At 38.7% G+C, this 24,905-nt stretch overlaps 1 protein-coding gene across 1 annotated transcript in view; it reads left to right on the forward strand.

The window, feature by feature from the left end:
• The first annotated feature begins 6,122 nt into the window (after nucleotides 1–6,122).
• Nucleotides 6,123–24,905, forward strand: part of DCTN4 (dynactin subunit 4) — a 30,323-nt gene continuing 11,540 nt past the window's right edge. Inside the window, exons 1-8 of the mRNA XM_057730869.1 lie at nucleotides 6,123–6,266; nucleotides 8,745–8,815; nucleotides 10,967–11,145; nucleotides 16,386–16,429; nucleotides 18,536–18,643; nucleotides 20,240–20,313; nucleotides 20,537–20,649; nucleotides 20,973–21,082. Of these exons, the coding sequence (XP_057586852.1) occupies nucleotides 6,132–6,266; nucleotides 8,745–8,815; nucleotides 10,967–11,145; nucleotides 16,386–16,429; nucleotides 18,536–18,643; nucleotides 20,240–20,313; nucleotides 20,537–20,649; nucleotides 20,973–21,082 (834 nt within the window). The 5' untranslated portion in view covers nucleotides 6,123–6,131. The remainder of the gene's footprint in view (nucleotides 6,267–8,744; nucleotides 8,816–10,966; nucleotides 11,146–16,385; nucleotides 16,430–18,535; nucleotides 18,644–20,239; nucleotides 20,314–20,536; nucleotides 20,650–20,972; nucleotides 21,083–24,905) is intronic.

Below are 24,905 nucleotides of genomic sequence, written 5' to 3' on the forward strand. Positions count from 1 at the left end.
GTGGGATTTTAGTCTCCCGACCAGGGATTGAGCCAGGATCCTCAGCAATGAGAGTGCAGAGTCCTATCCACTGGACCACCGGGGAATTCCTCCAACATAACCTTTTCAAAACATGCTTTTTAGACTGCTAAAAAAAAATATTATCAACACTTTTATAGGTATTGTTCTATCTATATATTGTATTGTATTTATACTTGTATAAAAATGGGCATGTCAAGTTTGAAAGGCCGGGAAGGAACCTATTATTTACTGAATACCTACTATATATCTGACATTGTGCTTGGTGCTTTACATGTGGTATGTAATTTAACTCCATCCTCAAATTAATCCTGTGATTTAGGTAACACCAGTCCCAAACTGCAGATGTGGAAACTGGGATGAGGTAAATTAGGTCACACTAGGTTAGGAAAATCATTGGGGACACACAGAGAATTGCCAGAAGTCCATGGGCACATTCAGTAGTAAAGAAACTAATTTCTAGATTTTTGACTTTCTAATATGATCTGCCTGAGAACACTGAGTCTCTGGCAGGTAGGTTCTCCTTTCCTGCCCCCTCTTTCTCAATGGCCCTTCTCTCATTTTACAGAAAAAATACAATCCTCTTTCCCCTCTACCCCACATATGGCTAGTCTGATCTTGGTGCATTGCCCCACGGGGCAGAAACCTCTTAGTATCAAACAACAGGACCAGCCAAAATAAGGGTGTTGATGTGGAAAATGAATGACCCTAATTTCTGCTTAACAAGACCTTTTGTAACATAGGAGGTTTATAATTCTTTGCTTTCAACAAAATTGCTGAAGTAACTAATGGAATTGTCAGCTAATAAATCATGAAAATTAATTTTTTGAGGCTCATGATGGAATTTTTGGTACACAACTCAGAGGAAACTCAAAGAATTGTGTGACAATGCTGTGAGAAAAGCTTTTCATTTCCTTCTACCTATTCATGTGAACAAAACTTCTTAGCATTTACATTTTTTAAAGTGAAAGAATCAAAATAAAAGTGATACTGAAACCTGTCTCAAAAAAGAATTAGCAGATTAAAACAAACATTTATTATCTCACAGTTTCTGAACATCAGGAGTCCAGTAGCTGCTTAAGTGGGTGGCTCTAACTCAGGGTCTCTCAAGAGACTGCAGTTAGGCTGTCAGCTGGGTCTGTAGTCATCTCAGTACTTGACTGGAACAGGAGAATCCACTTCCAAGCTCACGCACTAGTTTTTGGCAGGCCTTGGACTTCACTGGCTGTTGGTGGAAGTTTCAGTTCCCTACCACATAAACCTCTCCATAGGCCTCCTCACAAAACGGCAGCTTGCTTCTCCCAAATAAGTGATCTAAGAGAGCACCCAACACAGCAAGAGGGCACCCAGCATAGAAACCACAGACTTTCCTAATCTCAAAAGTGTCACCATCACTGCTGTCATATGCTATTGGTCACACAGACCAACCCTGGTACAATGTGGAAGGGGAGCACAGAAGGGTATAAATACCACTGAAGGACAAGTTGCAGGCTGGCTTCTACAGGTGGTCAACCGTAACAAAACATCCCACTGAACTTCCCTGGGAGGGTAGAAAGTTTCTCTGATGTGAAGTGAGAGCCCAAAGTCTAAAAGAGCTTCCCAGAAATGAGCTGCTAAGAGGCACTCAAGAGGCACAGATGAGAGTGTGGGCGAGACTGGAGAGCCCAATCATCCAAACTTATAAGAGAAATCAACTTAGTGCTCATTAAGTAAGCTGGGGATCCACATAACGTCAGACAAACACTTCCTCTCTCTGAAACTCTTTTCTCACTTGTAAATGAAGGGCCTGGACTAAACTCTGTGGCCTAGTAACAAATACTTACACAGCAACTTATCATGTTCTATGTTCTACCCGCTTTAACTTTTAGCTGCACAGTGAAGGGCAAAGCTTGTTTGAAAGAGCCCTTGGCACCTCTGCAAATGGGTTGGGTGCTCCCACACCAGCTTCCCATCCTCAACCTGAGCTGGAGCTCTGAAGATCTGATTCATGTGTTTAGTAACAGGCTGGCTCTTTCTCTGAGCCTCTTGTGAAATATGCTTTCCTGTGTGGCAATCATCGTGCTTTGTGACTTGGAACAAAGTAAACTAGAGACTAAACAAGTTAGTTTCAGCCCCTTCCTTTAAACATAAAATTGTGTGATCCTTTCCATGATGTTTTTATTTTGACCGCTGGCAGAAGAAACAGAGAGTCTTGATAATTTCTGAGGAGATAAACTCCCAGTGGCTGAATTTGGCCAAACCATGAAATGGATTTTCCCCCAGCCCAACAAGGGCATCTCTGGATGAGACTCTGAACTACTCTTTATGTGACAGTCTATGTACATGTCTTCCCAGAGTTGGGCATCAGGAAATCCTGTGAGCTCTACTTCAAAATATAGTCGGAATCCCTGGTCCATGGCACTGTTGCCTGTTGCCTGAGTCACTGCGGTAATCTCCAAACTGACCTCCTGATTCTATCCTTGTCCCTCTACAGTCCATTCCCAAAACAGCGTCCAGAGTGACCCTTGTTAAATGTAGGTTAGATCGTATCACTGCTGTTCGAAATCCTACAATGGCTCCCCACTTCCTTCAGAGCAAAATCCAACATCCTTAAAATGCCTTCAAGATCCTACATGAGGGGCTTCCTAGGTGGCTCAGTGGTTAAGAATCCGCCTACCAATGCAGGGGACCTGGGTTCGATCCCTGCTCCAGGAAGATCCCACATGCCGCGGAGCAACTAAGCCTGTATGCCACAACTATTGAGCCTGCGCTCTAGAGCCCGTGAGCCACAACTATTGAGCCCATGTGCTGCAACTACTGAAGCCCACGCGCCTAGAGTCCATGCTCCACAACATAAGAAGCCACAGCAATGAGTGGGCCCACGCACCACAACGAAGAGTAGCCCACTCTCACCGCAACTAAAGAAAGCTCACCACGCCCAGCAAAAAAAGACCCAACACAGCCAATAAAAAAAAAAAAAAAAAGATCCCACATGAGCTGCACCCCATTACCACTAGGACTTCATCCCCTATACCTCTCCCCCTTGCTCACTCCTTACCAGCCCCACTGCCTCCTTGCTGTTCCTCAATTAGGCCTTAGAGACTTTCCTCAGAGTCTGCTTGGAAGGCTTTTCCCCCAGATGGCCACCCAGCCCACTTTCCCACCTCCTTCAAATCTTTGCTTCTATCCTACTTTCTCATGAGGCCAACCCTGACCACCCTATTTAAAACTGTGACCAGTCTCCTTCCCCTATTTCTTCCTTTACCTTCTGAAGGAAGGAGTTACTTAGAGACCAGAAAGAAAAAAGTTTTTTTTTTTAGTTACTGGATTCCATCTGCAGCAAGTTCCAGATAGTTGAAGACAGTATACTGAGTTAGGCTGGGATTCAGTTTTCAATTCTCTCTTATTCAATTCAACAAGCAATACACTGGTGGCCTCCTAGAAGCAAGCTTTAGGGTTGGATGGTGAATTGTGGAGAGATGGATGTACAGCTAAGTGTAGTAAGGGCAATAAACTTGAAACAAAGGCATGCATTCAAACCCTAGCTTCACCTGTAACTCCCTCTGGGAAATTGAACAAGTATCTTCCCTTCTCTGGGCTTCAGTTCTCCATCTTGAAAATAAGAAGAGGGGACTAATTAATCTCTAAGGTCACTTTTGGCTCTATAGTTCCATGACTTTACCCTTATCTCATGGAGAGCATGGTCTCTTGTGTCAGTTGCAAGTTCTCAGGGGTGAGTGGGCAAACATGCAAGAGGAAGGGATGAGTGGGCACACAGAGTTCATGGCCACGAGCTATCTCTTATGACCCAGCACCTCAGGAGCCTGAGGTCTGCCTAAGCACTAGCAGTAATTAGATAATAGCCATCTTGTGCATCCTCCAGCCAACAAAAGATGCCCCTCTCACTCTCTGCATCCTCAGCAGAGCATAGAGGAAGTGTTCTACGGTGCCACATAATTAGCATTAGCTTCTAGTTAGTCTACTAAGCAGAGAAGAGAGTAAGTGGGGGTGGGGGTGGAGGCAAGCCTTGGTTAGGCTTGAGGTATGCTTGGGAAATTCCTGTTGAAGCCAAGCAGAAAGCATTCTAGACATGTGAAACTCACGTGCCCAAACAGGGAATGATGCAACTACAGCAAACTTCCACGGAAAAAATGAGCAGGCTATCCATTAATGTTCCACTTTCCCTCGCATTTGCTTTCTTCTCTAAGTGTTCTTAGAAGAACAACTGGTTTCTTACTCAGCTGTGAATATGAATGAACTGATGTATTGTGCGAGGAACTGCATTTATAGAATTAGAAAACAGAATACTACTGTACCAGAAGTGAGAAACCTGGGGCATGTTCCTTTGACTCTCGGGACCTCATTTTCTCCATTTGAAAAATACAGGTATTGAACTAGGATCTTTCTAGTATATGATAATTCTAAGTTATCCAGTCTACTACCGCAGGAGGCTATAGCAAACATCAGAAAACTCCAACCCGTGGCTGTTGTCTGTTTTGGTAAAAAGCTGCCAACACCACTGAAGCAGGCTAGCCCTGTGAGCCTCAGAAACCAAGACAGGTATCCTCCTGTGACTCACTTTCTCCCTCTGCCCCCAGTGCCTGTCTCCCAAGCCAGTGCTTGTGCCTTGCTGCTGCCCAGGGCCCAGGCTGGTTGCTTGAGGATTCTGCTAAGGGTGACTACCAGTCACAGAACAGAGGAATCTCAGTCTGCCCCAGTTAAGATGGCCAAACTTTCTTGCGAGAAGAGAAGGGCACCCGGATCTCAGTTTCATGCACTGTAAAATAGAGATAATGATAGTACCTGTCTTTTGGAGTTCTGATGAAAATTAAATGAGACAATGTATGCAAAGTTTTGACACAGAGTCCTGCATTCATTAAGTGCTCAATAAATGTTTACTAATATTACTACTCACTTCTATTTCTTCTCAATTACCAACTCTAATATCAGATAGGTAATAATACAACACTAGTACAGAGAGAAAAACACTGAACTGATGGCAGGTAACGTGGGCTCCAGTTTCTGCCAGCCCAGCTCTAAGTCATCATTTTACATGTCTAAGCTTTAGTTTATGCACTAGAAAAATGTAAACGACACCTAGCAACACTGTTCATTCATTGATTCCATTCCTGCATTAAGCAATACTTATTTTTATTATTATTATTTATTTATTGGCTGCATTGGGTCTTTGTTGCTGCCTATGGGCTTTCTGTAGTTGCGGAGAGCAGGGGCTACTCTTCCTTGCGGTGCTACTTTCTCATTACCATGGCTTCTCTTGTTGCATAACACGGGCTCTAGGCAAGCCATCTTCAGTAGTTGCGGCACATGGGCTCAGCAGTTGTGGCTGGTGGGCTCTAGAGCGCAGGCTCAGTAGTTGTGGCACATGCACTTAGCTGCTCCTTGTCATGTGGGATCTTCACCACACAGGGATTGAACCCTTGTCCCCTGCATAGGCAGGTGGATTCTTAACCACTGTGCCACCAGGGAAGTCCCAAGCAATACTTATTAAACACCCACAATATAGACTCAGTCCTAATGCTAAATATGCAAAACCTGGAAATGAACGAGCTATGGCTTCTGCATGGACAAGTTCAAGCTAAGAAACCTCAAACCACATACCATCTGTGAGTTTCCTATAGATCAGTAGCAAGACTATCAGAAGAAAGTGGTGGTGTGGACTCTTAATTTTCCAGTTCCCGTAAAACTGTCTCAGAGACCCTCCCTAACTTCTGGATGTTTGTCTGGAAGGTGAGGGCGGGAGACACGTGTGTCAAATAGAAGAGCAGCCTTCCTTTCTGTTAGAAATAAAGGAAAGGAGAGCACTGAATCTGTCTGGATTTGTTCTGCGACTCCGTACTCAGCAAAAGAAAGGCCTGAGTTCCATCCCGACGGCTAACGTTCACAAAAATGCTGGGGCGGACGGTGACTCAGGGGAAACAGGCCCCCAAATCGGTGAGAAACCTGGGATCCCAGATGAGCATGCGCACTTTGACTTTTGTCCGGCGCAAAGCCCCGCAAGCTCGGAAACCTTACGTCAAAGTCTACGTTGAAAGACGTAGGGAGGGAAGCTAGGGAAACGCTGGCTCTCGAGTCACGTGATGCGACGGGAGCGTCGTTGACTCCTCCCCCGCAAGATGGCGTCCTTGCTGCAATCGGAGCGAGTTCTCTACCTAGTCCAGGGAGAAAAGAAGGTTCGGGCCCCGCTCTCGCAGCTTTACTTCTGCCGCTATTGTAGCGAGCTGCGGTCGCTGGAATGTGTGTCTCACGAGGTAACGCAGTCGTCCCAAGAAAAATGTGTGTGTTGGGGGAGGGGAGAGGCGTTCCTCCTAGTCACGGCGACCAGCGGGGATGTTCCGCTGGTTGGAGGCGGGTCGTCATTTTCTTAACATGCTGATTGGCTATGCCTTCCGTCACTCAGATTTGCCTGTGATTTAATTTGCTTGTACGCACATAATTTGTCACTTGGAAAGGAGGAGCGGCCTTGGGTGGGGCTGAGCGGCCCTTCTGTTACAGAGCGCCCTCTGGTCGGACACACTTGACTTTGGGGACCCTGGCATCTCTTGGGGGGTTTGGTAATTGGGTGGGTTGGAGGGGGAAGATGTGGGGGTGCTTAGTTCAGGCCGCTTGAGGGGCGAGGTACCGTCGTTCCAGGATTGCTTGAGGGAGTGGGGAGGTCCGCGGGCATTCTCATCCAAGCCCCTCCCATCCTGGAAGTTCTGCTCCTGCTGGGGCAGAGACTGGGCGCTCTTCTGACTGCTTTGTTGTTTTCTGGCCCAGCTCGAGGCCTACAGCAGAAAAGAGGTTAAGATGGGGTGAGCTGAGTGAAAAGCGCTTAGAATTGGGTCTGTAGTTGAAGAAGCTCAAAGTGTTATATTCATGGCGCTTCTCCTGAGGGTCCATTTCTGTCCTTCACCGGCGCATGTGAGCGTTGGAGGTCGGATTGCTCAGAATGTAAAAGACCCTACCCCGGAAAAAAAAAAAATCACCAAATAACAAAACCCCAAAACTTCTGCGGCCCTTGCCACTGTTGTTCATTTAGTAAGCTTTGGGGATTAAAAGACGCATTAAGACATAAATCCAGCTGTTGAGTAACTTGCAGTCTCGTGAAGGAAAAGCTGATTAGTAATAATACATAGTTACTGCTTATTCAGTATTTTCTGTATGCCATGTGCTTTACATAATCTCCTTTAATCATAATGCAAACTAGAGTGGATTCTTTTTTTTTAAATCCACTTTACAGTTACAGAAACAGATAGGTAATGTTTGTGCAAGGTCACACAGCCAAAAATTTGTGGGTGGGAGAGGGGTACCAGGATTTGAAACCAAGCAGCCTGATTCAGAGGACTTCAGTGAGGATCCCTGGACTGTTAAAGATGCATATGAGAATATGTTCTACACTAGAAGCCATTTTGCACGTTATTAGTAATTACTTATTGGGAATACTTTTCATACTATTAAGAATAGTCAGAGGAAGCAGTTAAATAACACAAAAGAAAAATCAGTGCTGCATTATATACATAATTTTTCTTTTTGCCTCTGTCACCATTGGCACTTCGTATGCATCTCTTTGGCAGGTCCTTTCTCCTTAGGATGCTGTCGCAGCTCCACCTCCAGAATTTATTGGATTAGATTCTCATTGGGTGATCATTAGGGAACTCAGTCTCCATAATCTGTAAGGATCTCTTCAACTAGGACATTCAATCTGTGATTGCATCTTTTACTGACTGGTGTGCACCTGTGAAATGGAGGCCATTGGGGTTTGGGGAAGGATGCTGCTAGTGAGGGCTGAAGCAATGCAGAAAGTTCTAATGGTGAGCCTGGGATTGGAGCTGCACATGAAGGGACAAGCATAATTTGGAAAGGGGACAGGAAGGAATTAATTATATTTTGCCTTTTATGATGAGTAAGTGCAAATACAAGTTAACAGTACTATATTTTGTGTTCCTGGGGACTTATTTGAGCAGTAACTTTATCTTTTCAAAGGTAGTTCTGTTTATACACAGATGATGAAAAAAGAAACCAGTTTCTATCATAGTATTTATGTTCAAGTGAATCTGTCCATCTGCAGGTGACTAGAGTTCTAGAATTACCAAATACAATCTACCTATATTAAAGAAAATAACTCTTAAGTCCTAAAAAAAAATGCAATGAATTTAATTTTTATACTATGTTTATGAGTTAAATATAATAAGATTATGTTGTTAACTTAGTAGTTTAACTTGCCATTTAAAAATCTCTGGTTGGCTACAGCTGACTTCGTAAGCGTCAATGTATGCTTTTCTTCAGTGAACATGTAATACCTCAGTAATGAGAAAACCTCTAAAATCTGTTAACAACTTAAGTATGGTCAAGTTATTGCAGTCCCATAAAGCTAGACTAGATAGAAGGATATTTGATCACAGCCTCATAAATTGGGTTATTTTATTTGTTAATCTATTTACATTATCATAGAGATCTTCTTTTACATATACATTTTTTAACACATCTAACACATAAAACCCTAATGAAAGAGAATAGGAAAGATCAGAAAAGAAAAATAGAAAAATTTCAGGAAATCCAGAGGTTAAGAAAATAACAGGTGATGAACAAACCCTATGCTGAAAACAGTCCAGGTTCTTGGCCAGGTCAATGGTCTCTCACCTTCTGCTGCAGAATAATGTATTTTGAATGTCACTATTTAGCACAGACATATATACATGCTAAGCTAGATGTCTTCTCTAATTTTTTGATTTCTTGTCTCTTTCTAGGTGGACTCCCATTATTGTCCCAGTTGTTTAGAAAATATGCCATCGGCTGAAGCCAAACTTAAAAAGAATAGGTAAGACTGAGACCCATTTTTTTCTGTTTTCCCCAACTGTTTTTTTAATAGCTGGTAAGAAAGCACATGGAATTGACTCTCATTTTTAACAAGCTGTTTTTCTTTTTTTAGCATCACCTTTGCCAAAGATGAAACTTTCAGTTAAAAAAAGTAAATTGTATTTTAGAACAGTTTTAGACTTAAGAATTACTGTAAGGGTGATACAGAAGATTCCCTTTACTTCTTACCCAGTCTCCCCTATTATAAATGTCGTATATTAGTATGGTATATTTGTCTCAATTAATGAACATTGTTGGTAGCATTATTATTAAATAAGCTCCATATTTTATTTAGATTGCCTCAATTTTTCCCTAATCTCCTTTTTCTGTTCTAGGATCCTATTTAGGATACCCATATTATATTTAATAGTCATGTCTCTTTAGACTTCTCTTCCTGTGATATTTTCTTAGACTTTCCTCAGTTTTGAGGAGTACTTGTAAGATATTTTGTAGACTGTCCCTCAACTGGAAGTTGTCTGATGTATTTCTCATCAGCTGGGGAAATGTGTTGTGGGGAGGAGGACCACACAGGTAAAGTGCATCTCTCATCACATCACATCAAGGGTATATACCACCAATATGACTTACACTATTGATGTAACCTTGATTACCTGACTTGAGTTAGTGTTTGTCAGGTTTCTCTGATGTAAAGTTACTCTTGTTTTTTCTTCCCGTTTTTCATATTGTATTCTCTGGAAGGAAATGCACTGTTACAGCCCACACTTAAATGGTGGGGAGTTATGCTCCCCTTCCATGAGGGCTGTCTCTGTGTATTACTTGGAATTCTTTTGCATGGAAGATTTTTCTCTTCTTCCCTTTTTATTTATTTAATCATTTACTTAAAGCAGTATGGGCTTGTGAATATTTATTTTGTACTTTATATTATAATCTAATACTACTTTTTTTTTTCTTTTTTTATTAACTCAGATTGTTCCAGCTTTGGCCATTGGGCGCTCTTTTAGTAGGCTTCTGTTTCCCTTTGGCATACCACCATCATTATATGGCAGTGAGGGGGAGGAAAGAGCATTAGTCAATTGTTTGAGAACTTTCTTACTTACTCCAGGCTCATCCTCTATATTTTCTGCCCCAGTCCTAGAATTAGCCATTTCTGCAAGGAGCCCTGGTACCTTTTATTGGAGATTGGTATTGAAAACCAAGATCTGGGTAGTAGGTGTGCTCATTGCTACTGGTGCCATTTTGGTTTTTTAGCGTGGTATGGAAGTCCTTTTGCAACCAGTCACACCTCTATACCTCCATGGACTGAACCACTGTTTGCCTTTCCTGTCCCAGAGAAACAGCTCCTTGTAAACCAGTTTTGTATGCTGTGCATGCATTAATTTTATCATTTAATCCTCAAAATAGCCATGTGAGGTAGGTAATATTATTGCCCTTATTTGAGGATATTATCCAGTAGCAAAATATCATGGAAAATTGGAGTTATGGAATGGAACTTTAGAGCAAGTCCAGGACTGGAGGTGAAATCTTGAGAACCTCAGATGATGGGAAAGTTAAAAACAAGGCACAGGGAGGGGAGTGTTGACTGGTTTACTAGGAAGGTTAATGTCTGAAGAGAGCAGAAAGCCCTGAAAATGCCCTGCTTCTGAACCATTGTGTCTTGGTAGCATTGTTTGATATCTGTTTCAGCTCTGGCACAGCAAATAAGCAGTTATTTTCCAAATCCAGTTTCACAGCTTATTGTTGCCTCTGTTTTCCATTGTGCAGTTGGTCTGTCCTCTCTAAAATCATAAGCTGTGACATTACTGTGTCCCACAGAAATTTTGTAGTCTCTACAAGCATAAAAAGAGTCAAAAAATTAACTCCAGACTGTTGAATGTGATTCCCTCTGTGGAGTAGGATTGGGTCATGCTGTAATTCTTCAGCAACTTTGTGATAATTGCATTTTTTAAAACAATTAACATGTAATACTTTTGAAATTTTAAAACAAACTTTGTAAGAGTCTCTTCAGAGTACTTTTTCATTTCTTTTTGCTTGAGAGCCACCCTTCCCTTATAGTTCTCTCTTGAATTCCTAACACGTAGAACAACGTCTGGCACATAGTAGGTGCTCGGTAAATATTTGTCAAATAAATCAATGGTTGTTTGTTGTGTCCTAGATGCGCCAACTGCTTTGACTGTCCCGGTTGTATGCACACTCTCTCCACTCGGGCAACAAGCATCTCCACACAGCTCCCAGATGACCCAGCCAAGACCACCATGAAGAAAGCCTACTATCTGGCCTGTGGATTTTGTCGCTGGACATCTAGAGATGTGGGCATGGCAGACAAATCTGTGGGTGAGTGAGGTGGACTTCAGCATGAGATTTTTGAAATTGGCAGTGCTGTGATTGCATACAGATCATTATTTCTGTTACCTGTTGGGAGGTAGGCAATAAATTCAGAGTATTTTGTCATTAAATCGTCTACGTTCCCAATTTTTCACCTTTATGGACCATGACGTTTCATCTGAGACTTGGTGAACTATTTCATTTTCTTAAAGTTGGTAAAACAGCGTTTATAAACCTGACACTTTTTTTAGAATCAAAAGACTAATGTTCTTCATAAAAAAATAAATGCTGCTGATGGTGAAACACACCATGAATATACCTAAAAGATAAAAGTGGCAAATCTTGGATCATCTATAACAGGCTAAAGATAAATAACCAAACATAAGGGACCCTTATAAATCAGTAAGAAAGTTACCCAATAGAAAAAAATTGTCGAAGGATATGAATAGCAGCTCTCAGAAATGGAAATAAAAATGGTCAATCACCAAAATGTACACAAATCATTGGGTTTTTTTTGCACACAACTTGGTGAGGTGATTTTATTTTTTAATTACCAAAATTATTTTAATGATGTTTTTTCATTTATGCCATGTACATCCCTCCAGAAGAGTGTTTCTAAGCTTTTGTTTTGTTTTTCTGCATTCTTTCTTGTAACTACTGGAATAGCTCAGTTCTGGGGTATCTTTTTTTTTTTCCATTTTATTTATTTATTTATTATATTTTTGGGGGGTACACCAAGTTGAATCATCTGTGTTTATACACATAGCCCCGTATTCCCTCCCTCCCTCCCTCGACTCCCTCCCACCTTCCCTGTCCCAGCCCTCTAAGGCATCATCCATCCTCAAGTTGATCTCCCTTTGTTATACAGCAAATTATTATTTTTTTAAAGTCAATAAATATACAAAAAGATATGTTCAATTTTAGTAGTAATCAGGAAAATGCAAATTAAAACTTTGTCCATTGATCTGACAAAATTTTGAAGATCTGTTAGTATGACAAGAATATAGGAAAATAATTCTTTTGTCTGCTTAGAGAGCAGTTTGACAACATTTATTAAAATTTTAAATTGCTTTTATTCTTTTACCTAGAAATTTCATGTCCAATTATGTATCCTGGAGCATTCAAACACATGCTCAAAGATGCAAGTATATTTATCATAAGTGATACAGAAAAGTTATGTATGTTTGGACCTTAAGACAGCCTAGGCGTTAATTACCTCTCCATCATTTGCACATTTCAAAGCGAAGGTTGCACTTACCTTTATTAGGGAGCTTCTTTTATTTTTTCATTTCCTATACTCCATGGTTAATATCAGAGAGTAGAAACACTGTTATAGTCAGTGCAAAATCTTGAGTTGCCTTTTTTTTTTTTTTTTAATTTTTTAGTATTTATTTCTTTGCCTGCACTGGGTATTAGTTGCAGCATGCAGGATCTTCGTTGCTGCCTGAGGGCTCTTCGTTGCGGCACGCGGGATCTAGTTCCCTGACCAGGGATCAAACCCAGGCCCCCTGCATTGGGAGTGCAGCGTCTTACCCACTGGACCACCAAGGAAGTCCTGCTATTTATTTTTTATATAAGCAGCAGCACTGCTAACTCCCCGTTGTCTTTTTTTCTTTCTGAAATTTCATTTAATTTTCTGAAAATTTTTTAGACTTGTTAAAAATTACCATTTTTAGATTTTTTTATTAAAAATATCAACTTACTACTGTATGAGGAAGTCAGTTAAATTATGTTATTTGACATACCTAAAATGAAGATGGACTTTAGCTAAATATTTCCTATAGATTCTTACGTAATTTGGAAGTAAGTAATGGGTGAAGTTCCTTTAGATTCAACTCTGTTTTTAAAACTTAATCCTTGATTCTGTTGAGTTTGTTCTTTTTTAAGAATGCTTGGGTTCTTGGTGGTTTTCCTAACTTCATACATTATGTTAGTAAAATACTTTTCAAAAACAAAAAGTTAACTAAACAAACAAGTCCCTTAAAAATGCTTGTTGGTGGGTAGGTATTTCCTGAAATGTGATTTATATTGGAAAGTTTCTGTAGCGTCTTTTTATATTGTCTGTAAATATTTGCGTGTGTGTGTTTTAATGTTAGTGTAGCAAGTAAATTGTTTGTATTTGTTTATGAATTTAAGTTAAATGAAAAAAACAATCACAAAATGGCACTTAGTTCAGTGAGTTAGTGTATTTTTTCCATGTTTGTATTTTGTTTCTTTTTATCAAGTTAAAGAAACAAAGCCTAGCAATCCAAATAGATTTCTCAGTTTGTTATTCTGTAAGTGCTTTTTTTATACTTTTTGAACTATTATACTTTTTGAACTATTTATACTTATTTATAAAACTTTATACTTATTTATAAAACTATTTATACTTTTTGAACTATTAGGCCATTAGGATTGGAGAATTATTTTTCAGAATTTAAAGCCTGTGCTTATTTCTAGAAATCTAGCTCCTCTGGGGTATCTTGACAGTGATAATTGAATACTAGGAGCTCTTAAGGAGTACAGATAATTTCATTTCTTCCATGATGTCATTGGTGTCTGAGAAGCCCTGAAACCACTTTAATTAGAACTATTTGTTTATTTATAAGTAAGCCCTTGTGTCATTAAAGTGCAGAAACTTATAATGAGATCATAATGTCTCTCAAATTTGTGCTTAGAATAAATCACCAGTTCTAAAAAAGCAATTAGGTAAAACTTTCAGATTTTCTACAATATGACTAAACATTTCTTTCACGTAATTATTTTTCATAATTGCTTTAAGGCAACTTTTAAAATATAAATATTGTACTAAAGGATGTTATTGCTGCCATTTCTTGCAAGGCGCTATAATGTCGCCTTCAACAGGAGTCCTTTTTGTTTGGGAAAAAAAAATTAGTTATACAAATAATACACGTTCATGAACTTACTACCCAGCTTTAGAAGTTAAACATTAACCAAAACACTGCATCTGCCGCCTTCTGTCTCCTAGACAGATAGTTATTACAGTACTGAATTCAGTTGTTCATCAGTGTTCATGCATGTTTTTGCACTTCTTCATATATATATGTAGCCACTAGCAAATAATGTTTCTCAATTTAAAACAAATAGAACCGTGCTTTATGTATCCTGCTACAATTTATCAGATTTGTTTGTATTATGTAGTTGCGATGGTAGGTGATTCATGCATGACTTACCACTGTTTCCTTCTTCACTCTCTTCTGGATGGACACTTAGGTTGTTTTCAGTTTTTTGCTTCTGACAACAGTGCTGTTAGAAACATTCTTGTGTGTCCTGTCACAAGAGCAAGGGTTTCTCTGTATGGCATAGTAAAATTGGTGATTTTAAGATATATACATGTTTAGCTCTCCAAAATGGTTTACCAACTTTTGCTCCCACTAATAATATATGAGTAGACTATCCATTGCTCCAGATCTTTGGCAGCTCTCAATATTGTTAGATTTCTTTCAAGTTTTTCCTCAAACTGATGGCTGTGAAATGGTATATCATTACAGATTTTTCCCCCTCTTTTTTGGTTACCTTTATTGAGATATAATTTACATATAATGAAGCTCACCAATATTAAGTGTAGAATTCTTTGATTTTTGACAAATGTAAATAGCCTTGTAGCCACCTCCACAATCATAGAACATTTCCATTACCCCAAAAAGTTTTCTTAGCCCCTTTTGCAGTCAGTTTTTCCCCCCACCTCCTGGCCCCTGACTACCACTGCTTTCTTTCACTGTAATTGTGCCTTCTCTAGAAGTTTATATAATTGGAGTATTTTAGTCTTTTGTGTATGTCCTCTTTCACTTAGCGTAATGCTTCTGAGGTTCGTTTGTGGTTTTGCTTTTCATTTTTGAGTAGTATTCTGTTGTATGGATATACCATAATTTGTTTATTCATTCTCCAATTGATGGACATTGAATTTTTTCCAGTTTGACTCATATGAATAAAGCTGGCAATGAGCATTTGCCTACAAATCTTAGTGCGAATATGTATTTTCATTTTCCTTGAGTATATACCTAGGAATGGAATTGCTGAGTAATGGAGTTAAGTGTATGTTTACCTTGACTGAAAACTGCCAAAATATTTTCCAAAGTAGCCGTACCATTTTCGGTCCTTACCAGCAATGTAGGAGAGTTCCAGTTCCTCATCACCCATTAGTATTGTTGGTCTTTTTCATTTTGGCCAGCCTAGTGAGTGGGTAGTGATACTTCATTGTGGTTTTAATTTGCATTTTCTTAATATGCTTATTTGCCATCTATGTATTTTCTTTGATGAAGTTTTTGTGCAAATCTTTTGCCTATTTTTAAACTGAGTTTTTATCTTTTTATTGAGTTGTGAGAGTTCTGTATTGTGGATGCAAGTCCTTTGTTGAATATACATTTTGCAAATATTTTCTCCAGGTCTGTGGCTTGCCTTTTTATTTTCTCAGCTGTGTCTTTTGAAGAACACAAGTTTCTAATTTTGATGAGGTTCAGTTTATCATTTTTTTATTTTATAGTTTGTGCGTTTTGTGTTCTAGTGAAGAAACTTTAGCCTAACCCAAAGTCGCTAAGAGTTTCACTTCAGTTTTCTTCTAGAAATATTTTAGTTTCAGCTCTTATATGTAAATTTATTACCATTTCAGGGTAAGTTTTGTAAATGTTGAGGTAAGGGTCAAGGTTAATTTTTTGTGAATTGTTACAGCACCGTTTGTTGAAAATATTAATTATGGTTTTACGTTCAGCTTTCTGGAATAATCTTTTCCTTTATGATTTGTGATTTTGTTTCTTATGTAAGAAACTCCTCTCTAAACCGAGGTCATAGAACATAGAAATTGCCTAGTGTTGCAGGTAAGGGCAAGTTCTCTGGAGTCACACTGCCTGGGTTTGAATCTTGGCTTTACCACTTCCTATCTCTGTGACTTTGGGAAAGTTATTTAACTCTGAGACTCAATTTCCCCATTTGTGAAATAAGACTGAAAATGAGAGTCCCTACCTCAGAGGGTTATTATGAGAATAAAATGAGATATGATACATTTCGGACACCTGGCACAGAGGTTTGTACGTGTGTGAGTTGTGGTGGTGGCTCTAGTGGTAGTTATTATTACCATCATAATATTTAAAGGAAAAATTTCATTCTGAGCACTCTGGTGTATAAAATATCTAGGACTTTTTCTTAGAAATTCTTTTAAGTTTTATTTTGTGGCCTGCAGATGACCTGTTTTCATGAAAATAGAGTGATCAAATTATGTAAGTCTTGTTTAATATTCCTTTATTTTGCAGCTAGTGGTGGTTGGCAGGAACCTGAAAATCCTCACACGCAACGGGTAAGTAAAGGGTCATCAGAGAGAGGATGAAATGAGAAAAGATGAAGAAAGAGACCATTTTATCAGTGGATATGGCTTATGCTTACAAATCCATGATGTGTATTTTGGTCTTTTACACTTAGAAAGTGCTTCTTGTTGTAAAACATTAAATCACAATGGCAATTTTTTCCAGCGTGACTTAAGTTAAAAGAGTAACGTAGGTGTAGTTTTAGTTCTGTACTCAAGCTATGAATTGGAAAAAGGAAATGATACGTTTCTGTTTTCCACATACCCACCAACTAAGTTAAGGGTCCATTTGTTCTCAGAAATATCAACATATAAACATCTTAACTCTTGGAAACACCACTAATTTAGAAGATGCCCTTGGACTCAATAGTGGTTGCTTATAGAATCATGATTGAGATATCCTTTAATAGTTCACAGTGAACTGATTTCTGCAGTATACATTACAACTGATTTTGTTGCCCCTGGAAGTAGAATATTGGAAAGATGATGAAATGCTATCAGAAATGAAGTTGTACAATCAGACTGCAAATTAAACAATAATTTATAGTGATTCATTTAGGACATCAGCAAAAATTAGGAATACTGAAAATATCCTGGATGGGAGTATATGGAATTGGACTTTTTCACATACACTGTTGTTAGTGTAAATTAGTACAGATTTCTTGGTCTCTCAGCAGTATGTACTTCCTGGACTCTGACTTGCAGAAATACTTGTACTTATGCACAAAACTATGTATATTTGTTTATCAAACACTTATCAAGCATGTGTTCCATACTGTATGCCAGGGATTGTGCTGAACAATAGGAATACATGGCCCTTACCCTCATAGAGCCTAAGTCTAATGGGGAAACAAAAATCATTTAAATAACCCAGATAAAGGAAAATATGAAGGAGAGAGAAATTGTGCATGTGAGCATTTATTGGGGGGAATTTCAACTAGGTAGGTTCACATCTGAAGACTGCGCTAGGATCTGAGGATGACAGGCGGAGAAGGGAAAGAACTCAGAGAAGAGGAACAGCATAGGCAAAGAGCTTGTAAGTGGAAGGAGCAAAGCAAGTTATAGACGAAAAGATGAGTGTGCCACAGTGGAGCATAGCAGTAGGTGAACGGAGAAGAGGATTTGGGGTCAGACTGTGCCGAACCACGTGGACCACGTTAAGGAGTTTGAGAAGCCTTTAAAGCAGAAGAGCTGGCAGGATCAGATTAGTGTTTCTAAAAAATAATTACTGCTAAATCGAGAGAACAGGTGTGGGTACCAGGAGATCATTTAAGTGCTCTCAGAGGAAATGTTTAAATACCTTTAGGACATCTGTACTGTTTAATAAGATGCAGCCTTTAAAAACAATGAGGTAGATCTATTTGTACTGAATGGAAAGTTCATGGTACTTACAGTGAAAAAGTTTTAAAATAGTTTTTTCCCCGTATATGAAAAATAAAAAGACCTGTATTAAAAAGCTGTATGTCTATACATGTATTCTTTAATGTATACAGAATACAATATACCTGTGTCTGTAAGTGTGTAAGAAAGATATCTAAACTCTAATATCAGTAGAGTTTAGAGTTTAGAGTGGATACCTGTGGTGAGGGGAAGGGTGGACTTGGGCATGAGAGGTAAAAGAGAAGTTTCACTTTTTATTCTTTATGTTTCTGTATTGTTTGAACTTTTCACAATTATCATATATTGCTTTTATGATTAAAGTATATTTTTTAAATGAAAATATGTGATGGAGTAGGGGAGGAAATAGAGTATAAAATGTCACATTCTTGGAAATAGGTGGTCCTCTGGCCATGCAGAAAAACTAGGAGCAGTTGTAAGGGGAAGTAAGCAATGAAGTTAAAGAGCAGTGAAAAGAGAACATGAAATCTTCAAGGCTTTTCATTGCTCATTTCTTCCTCTTGTTGAACTTGAAGGTTCCATTTCAATTCTGAAAATAGATCATGTAATGAAGACACAGTCTCTTTGAAGAAGTGGGTAAACTTGCCCAGCTTAATAAATTTGTCTTTTCTGTTCATTATGTGTCTAGTCAGTGGAGTTAATTTTGTAAGTGTCTTGTTAGCTTTTTTGTGAAACAAATACTGAGTCTTTGATTTCTTACAGATGAACAAACTGATTGAATATTACCTGCAGCTTGCTCAGAAGGAGAAGGTTGAACGAGATCGCAAGAAACTGGCACGGCGTAGAAACTATATGCCTTTGGCTTTTTCGGTGAGAACTTGGTACAAAAAGGAGTTTGCAATTCATTGATCAGGACCAGTGTGGCATAAGAACAGTGAACATTTCAGAAAGTGGCTGCTGTCCCTAGATTCCTGAATGATGGCTAGCAGAAAAAGGTTCCTCAGATGATAGGTGTCTCTGAGTCCAACGGTTATGCTTTTGCCATATCATTAATTCTGTTTGAGTTCTTTGAGTTTTAAGTACACTTGTGTTTCTTTCTCCATCACACCCCTTTCTCTTCTGATTATTAAAGAGGCTACTGTTTAGTTTTGTAGACCCCCACATATACAGCTTTTGAATATTACAGAAAGTCAGAAGAATATGGGCAAGTGGTAGGTTTTATCCATATTACCCATGTAGCCCAGCCACTTTTGGCATCCTGGTGGTAGTGGTTTCCCAGCTTTAGTTATCATAATTTTTTGGCATCTTCCACTATTTCTCCAGTATAAAAAACACTGACTTTTACACAGAGCATTTTTGTGGTTAAATAAGTCATAATATATGCAAGTGTAATTTTTGATAGGAATTATTTATGAAAGTCATTCTCTACTAGTTTGTAAACTATCAATTAGAAGCAAGAAATTAGGATTTGGAGCTTTTGCTGTTGTCCCCCAAGTTTTATCTGCTCTCACAGAACAATTTATTTTCTGTGTTTGCTTGGAGCCAAGCAGGTTGGCATTTAGTAAAAAATGTTTACTGAATGGCAATGATGTGTCAAGCTCTGTGTAAGCTCTTTATACATATTGTTTTGTTTAATCCTCACAACAATTCTGTGTAGTAGATTGTGTATCCTCATTTTACACTGAAGGGAATGAGGGCTGTAAAGGTTAAATAACTTCTTGTACCACCTCTGCATGAGAATTAGTTAAGCCCTTAAAACCCTAAGAATTGGTAAAGTTCACATAAAAATATCTAGTTTAGAATTTAATAAAACATTAAAACATGCAAAGCATCCACATTTGCCAGAGACTTTTATGAAGTCTCAGTGAATTTTTTGAACACTCCAATGGTATAATCAGCATATGCACTGGTGTGTTTAGGAGAGGAATTTGAATTAAATGCATTATTCTTTCAACCTTCCCATATGACCTGCCTGCTGTATGAGTTTGCTTCTATCTTATGCTGCATTTTTTTGTCTCTGTTGCAACCTGCTGCTATTTTGGGGCCTACAGCAACATACTATTCATGTAGTGGTAAGTTCTCTTTTATGATTCTTGCTAACCCTGAAGAAGTTAGCAGATGATCATTGGTGTTCCAAGAAGACGTTCATCATGTGTCTTAGATACTGCACATAATTCTGATCTAAGCCATAGCTTAGATATTTTAGATTAAAAATCACATTTTTCTCATTTTCACTGTATTAATGTAGTTTCACTCTCCATGTTTGGTGCTTCTGTTGTTATTGTAAGAATAAGATGATGTGGGGCTACAATTATTCTCTTTAAGAGAAGATTTCAAATTAGCTTTTTTTTTTTTTTTTTTGGCTTACTTCCCTGAGCTTCTCATGCTGTCCCTCCCAAAATTCTTTATTTTGATACATAAGATATATAAAAGAATTTCTAATAGGAATTTCTCAACTCTGTTTAGGACAAATATGGTCTTGGAACCAGGCTTCAGCGACCACGAGCTGGTACAACCATCAGTACCCTTGCTGGACTTTCGTAAGTGTGGACATTAAATGGCTTTGAGGGGAAAAGCTGGTATCAAAATGAATATTGAAGGAATGTGGCTTTAAGCTTAATAACAGTTGCCAGTCAGGAAGAAGATGCTCATACTTAGGAAAAACCTAAACAGAAAGAACAGAGGAATGCTTCAATTATTGATGTCATGGACTTTGAAGATATTCAGATGGACTCTTGAGAAATGACTGCTTTTATCTTTTAGCCTTAAAGAAGGAGAGGACCAGAAAGAGGTAAAGATCGAGCCAGCTCAGGCTGTAGGTGAAGTGGAACCTCTACCTGAAGACTATTATACAAGACCAGTAAATTTAACAGAGGGTAATTGTTTATACATGATTCTGCTTAGTTTCTGTTTTATATCTAATTGTATTTTTGTTACTTACATACCTTGTGATTTGAGTTTTGGATTTTTTTTTTTTGATTTGAGTTTTTAATAGCATAGTTGTTAGTACTAAAATGAATCGTGTAGAAAATAAAATAGATGTAATCATCTGAAGAACTTTAAAATGTCAAATTTCTATGTTGTAGTTTTTTGAAGAGCACTATTCACAAAGGCAGTGTTATTTTGTATAATATCTCATATATGTCTCATTTTGAGCAAGTCACTGTAAACTAAGCTTGGTTTCGGCTTTTCATGCTAGTGACCACCCTTCAGCAGCGCCTCTTACAGCCTGATTTCCAGCCAGTCTGTGCTTCACAGCTCTATCCTCGTCACAAGCATCTTCTGATCAAACGGTCCCTGCGCTGCCGAGTAAGTATTCCTTTCTGTAGAGTTGTTATTTGTGTAAGAGAAAAGCAAAAACAAAGTAAACACGATTGGCATCTAGTCAATATCAAAACCTTTGGAATGTAGTAAATATAGAAAATGCTTGCAGAGAAAGTTCCAGTGTCCAGGCACTATTTTAAAGCTTTCAAGATAAACTTAATCCTCTGATGTGGAAGCTGGGATATCTGAAGGTTAAGTTCATACTGCTAACCCCTAAAAGAATACTGAGAGAATATAAAGCTTTTAGGCCAGTAGAGAGGAAACAAAAAGGACTAATCAAAAAAATCAATTTGAAAGAAAGCAAGAAAGAAGAAAAATCCAGGCCCTGGGAATCTATGAAACAGAAGAGTTTCTTCAATCAATAAAAGAAATATTGTAAAAGAAAACATAATACAAAAAAAGGAAAGGAAACCTTTTAGATCAGTATCATCCAACAGAACTTTCTGCTGTGTTGGAAATGTTCTTCATCTGCACAGTCCAGCATGGTAACCACTGGTCACATGTGGCTACTGAGCACTTGAAATATGGTAGTGCAGCTGAGGTCCTGAATTTTTCTAAGATGAAATTCATGTAAATAATCACATGTGACTAGTAGTTCCTGTTATCAGATAACACAGCATTAGATTAGAAGAGACTTAAGAGGCCTGTCAGCCAAAGTGTATAGACTTTAATTCCTGATTCAAACAAAACGTAGAAAGAAAGAGAGAGAGGGAAAGCAAGCAAGCAGGGAGGGAGGGACCAGGGGAGGAGGGAGGAAGGGAAGAAGAGTAAGGGGAAGAGTGAGGAAGAAAAGAAAAATATGTGAAACCTTTGGGGAAATTTAAATACTGGATTTTTTTGTGCTATTAAAAGAATTATTCATTTTTGGAGGGATTATAATGGTATTGTTATTTTTTTAAATGTCTTTATCTTTTAGAGACGCATACCAAAATATTTAAGGATGAAATGACATGATGTCTGAAATTTGTTTCAAAATAGTGGCACATAGGCAGTGGGTGAGAGTCTGGGTGAAACAAGATTGGCCATTGTTGCTAACAAGTTGCTAATTGTTGAAGCTGGGTGGTGGGTACTGAGGGATTTATAATACTACTGTGTATTTTTGCATATGTTAAAAAATGTCTATACTGAAAAACCTTTTTAGAAAGAAAGAAAAAGTCCACGTTAAATATAAAGGCGCATTTAGATTAAGAGTAAATGGAGAAAAATATACCATGCCAGTACTAATCAAAAGAAAGCAAGGGTAGCCATATTAATTTCAGACAAAGCAGACTTCAAAGTAAGGACAATTACCAGGGATAAAGAAGGATATTACATAATGGTAAAGGGGTCAGTTCTCCAAGAACATACAATTCTTAATGTGTATGTGCCAAACAATAGAGTGTCAAACTATGTGAGGCAAACCTGATAGAACTGCAAGGAGAAATAAATGAGTCCACCATCATAGTTGGAGACTTCAACACCCCTCTCTCAGAAATGGACAGATCCAGGGCTTCCTAGGTGGTGCAGTGGTTAAGAATCCGCCTGCCAATGCAGGGGACACGGGTTCAATCCCTGCTCCAGGAAGATCCCACATGCCACGGAGCAGCTCAGCCCGTGCGCCACAACTATTGAGCCTGCGCTTTAGAGCCCATGAGCCACAACTATTGAGCCCATGTGCTGCAACTACTGAAGCCCACATGCCTAGAGCCCGTGCTCCACAACAAGAGAAGCCACGGCATTGAGGAGCCCGCGCACCACAACGAAGAGTAGCCCCCACTCACCGCAACTAAAGAAAGCCCACGCACAGCAAAAAAGACCCAATCCGGCCAATAAAATAAAGAAAGAAAGAATTAATGGACAGATCCAGCAGGCAAAAAAAAAATCAGTGTCATGTTGATCCACCAGTCTCACTTCTGGGAGTCTACCCTGAAGATACACCTCTACAAATACAAATCAAAATATGTAGAGATTATGGTACATCTACACAATGAGTACTATAAATCTATAAAACAATGTATTAATGTGGGATGTATTTTTAAATGCAAAAAGCAGGGTGCATAGCAAGTACGTAACTTTTTGCGTAAGAAAAGAGGGAAAATAAATATATAAACATAAAAAAATAAAAAATATCTGTGTGTGTTAGATTAATAGATGGATGGAACAGAATAGAGAAAGCAGAAACAGACTCATGCATGTGAGGAAACTTGATTTTACTAAATATGGCCTTGCAGGTTACTGGGGAAAGAATAGCCTATGAAATTTTGCTAGATCAAATGATTCTATGAAAAATAAAATAAAATTGGGTCTCTAACACACCATACACAAAAATCAATTTCAGGAACATTGGAAACTTTAAAGAGTAAATATGAAGAGTAGTACTTCTAGAAGGAAACATGGGAGAATATTTTTTATGGCTTCTAGTTAAGGGAGTAGTCCATAAATAAGACCATAAAGAAACAGTTATATATTTGACGCATTAAAAGTAAAATTTGTACCCCCATTCCAAAGAAACCCATAAAGAAATGAAAAGACAGGCCATAGACTGAGAAAAGTAATTTGTAAGATATATAATTGACAAAGAATTAGTATTCAGAATATATGAAGAAGTATAGCAAAATCAGTAAGGAAAAGATACCCCAGTATAAAAATAACAAGCAGGTTATTTTTGCAAGTTATGGCAGAGAAAATCCCAATACCCAGTAAGTAGGAAAGATACTCAAACGTGTACAGTAATCAGGGAAATGTACGTTAAAACTACAGTGAGAAACCATTTCATAATCATCAGATTAGTGAAAGTTAGCAGCTTGGCAATATCCATCAAAATAACAAACACATGCACCCACTTTTAGGAAATTACCCTACAGATACATTTATACACGTGGGAAGTGATTTGCGTACAAGATTACTCATTGCTGCATTATTTGTAGTAGCAAAATCATGGAAACATTTATCAATTTGGGTCTGGTTAAATAAGTTATGGAAATCATTACAGTAGGACACTGAGGTACCTCTGTATGTGCTGGTATGTAATTCCAAGATAGATTCAGTGAAAAAGGCAGAAGAATATAAAATGTTCTCTTTTGTGTTACTGTGAAAAAGAAAGGTGACGTACATGTATACTTCTATGGGCATCAGCTATCTGTGAGAAAAGACATGACAAACTGGTTGGCTCTAGGGAGAGAAACAGTGGGACAGGTAACTGGTATCTTTACACTGTTCTTTTTATACTGGTAAAAAAGTTTTTTAACCAGCTGTATTATAGTACCCATTCAAGAAAGTAAGCAAGTAATTGTTACTGTATTTTAAAGCATGAGATCTAGAATCACACCACTTGGATTTAAATCCCAGCTTCCAAGTCTTACTGGCTCTGTGAAGTTTGAATAGCTTATTTACCTTTCCTTTGCCCCATTTTCATCACCTGTGAAATAGTGATAATAATAATTATAGTACAGCTGTCTCATGAAGTTGATGTGATGTTTAAACTCACTTCAACCAATACATATCTTTTAGGCTAGCAGAGAGGAAATTAAAAAGGACTAATAAAAAATAATATAAAGGACTTCCTAGGTGGTGCAGTGGTTAAGAATCCGCCTGCCAGTGCAGGGGACACAGGTTCAATCCCTGCTCCAGGAAAATCCCACATGCCACGGAGCTAATAAGCCCATGCGCCACAACTGTTGAGCCTGCGCTCTAGAGCCCATGAGCCACAACTATTGAGCCTCTGTGCTGCAACTACTGAAGCCCATGCCCCTGGAGCCTGTGCTCCACAACAAGAGAAGCCACCACAATAAGGAGCCCGTGCACCACAGTGAAGAGTAGCCGCTGCTTG

Source organism: Hippopotamus amphibius, chromosome 1 (assembly GCF_030028045.1).
Source record: "Hippopotamus amphibius kiboko isolate mHipAmp2 chromosome 1, mHipAmp2.hap2, whole genome shotgun sequence".
In the NCBI taxonomy this organism is placed as follows: domain Eukaryota; kingdom Metazoa; phylum Chordata; class Mammalia; order Artiodactyla; family Hippopotamidae; genus Hippopotamus; species Hippopotamus amphibius.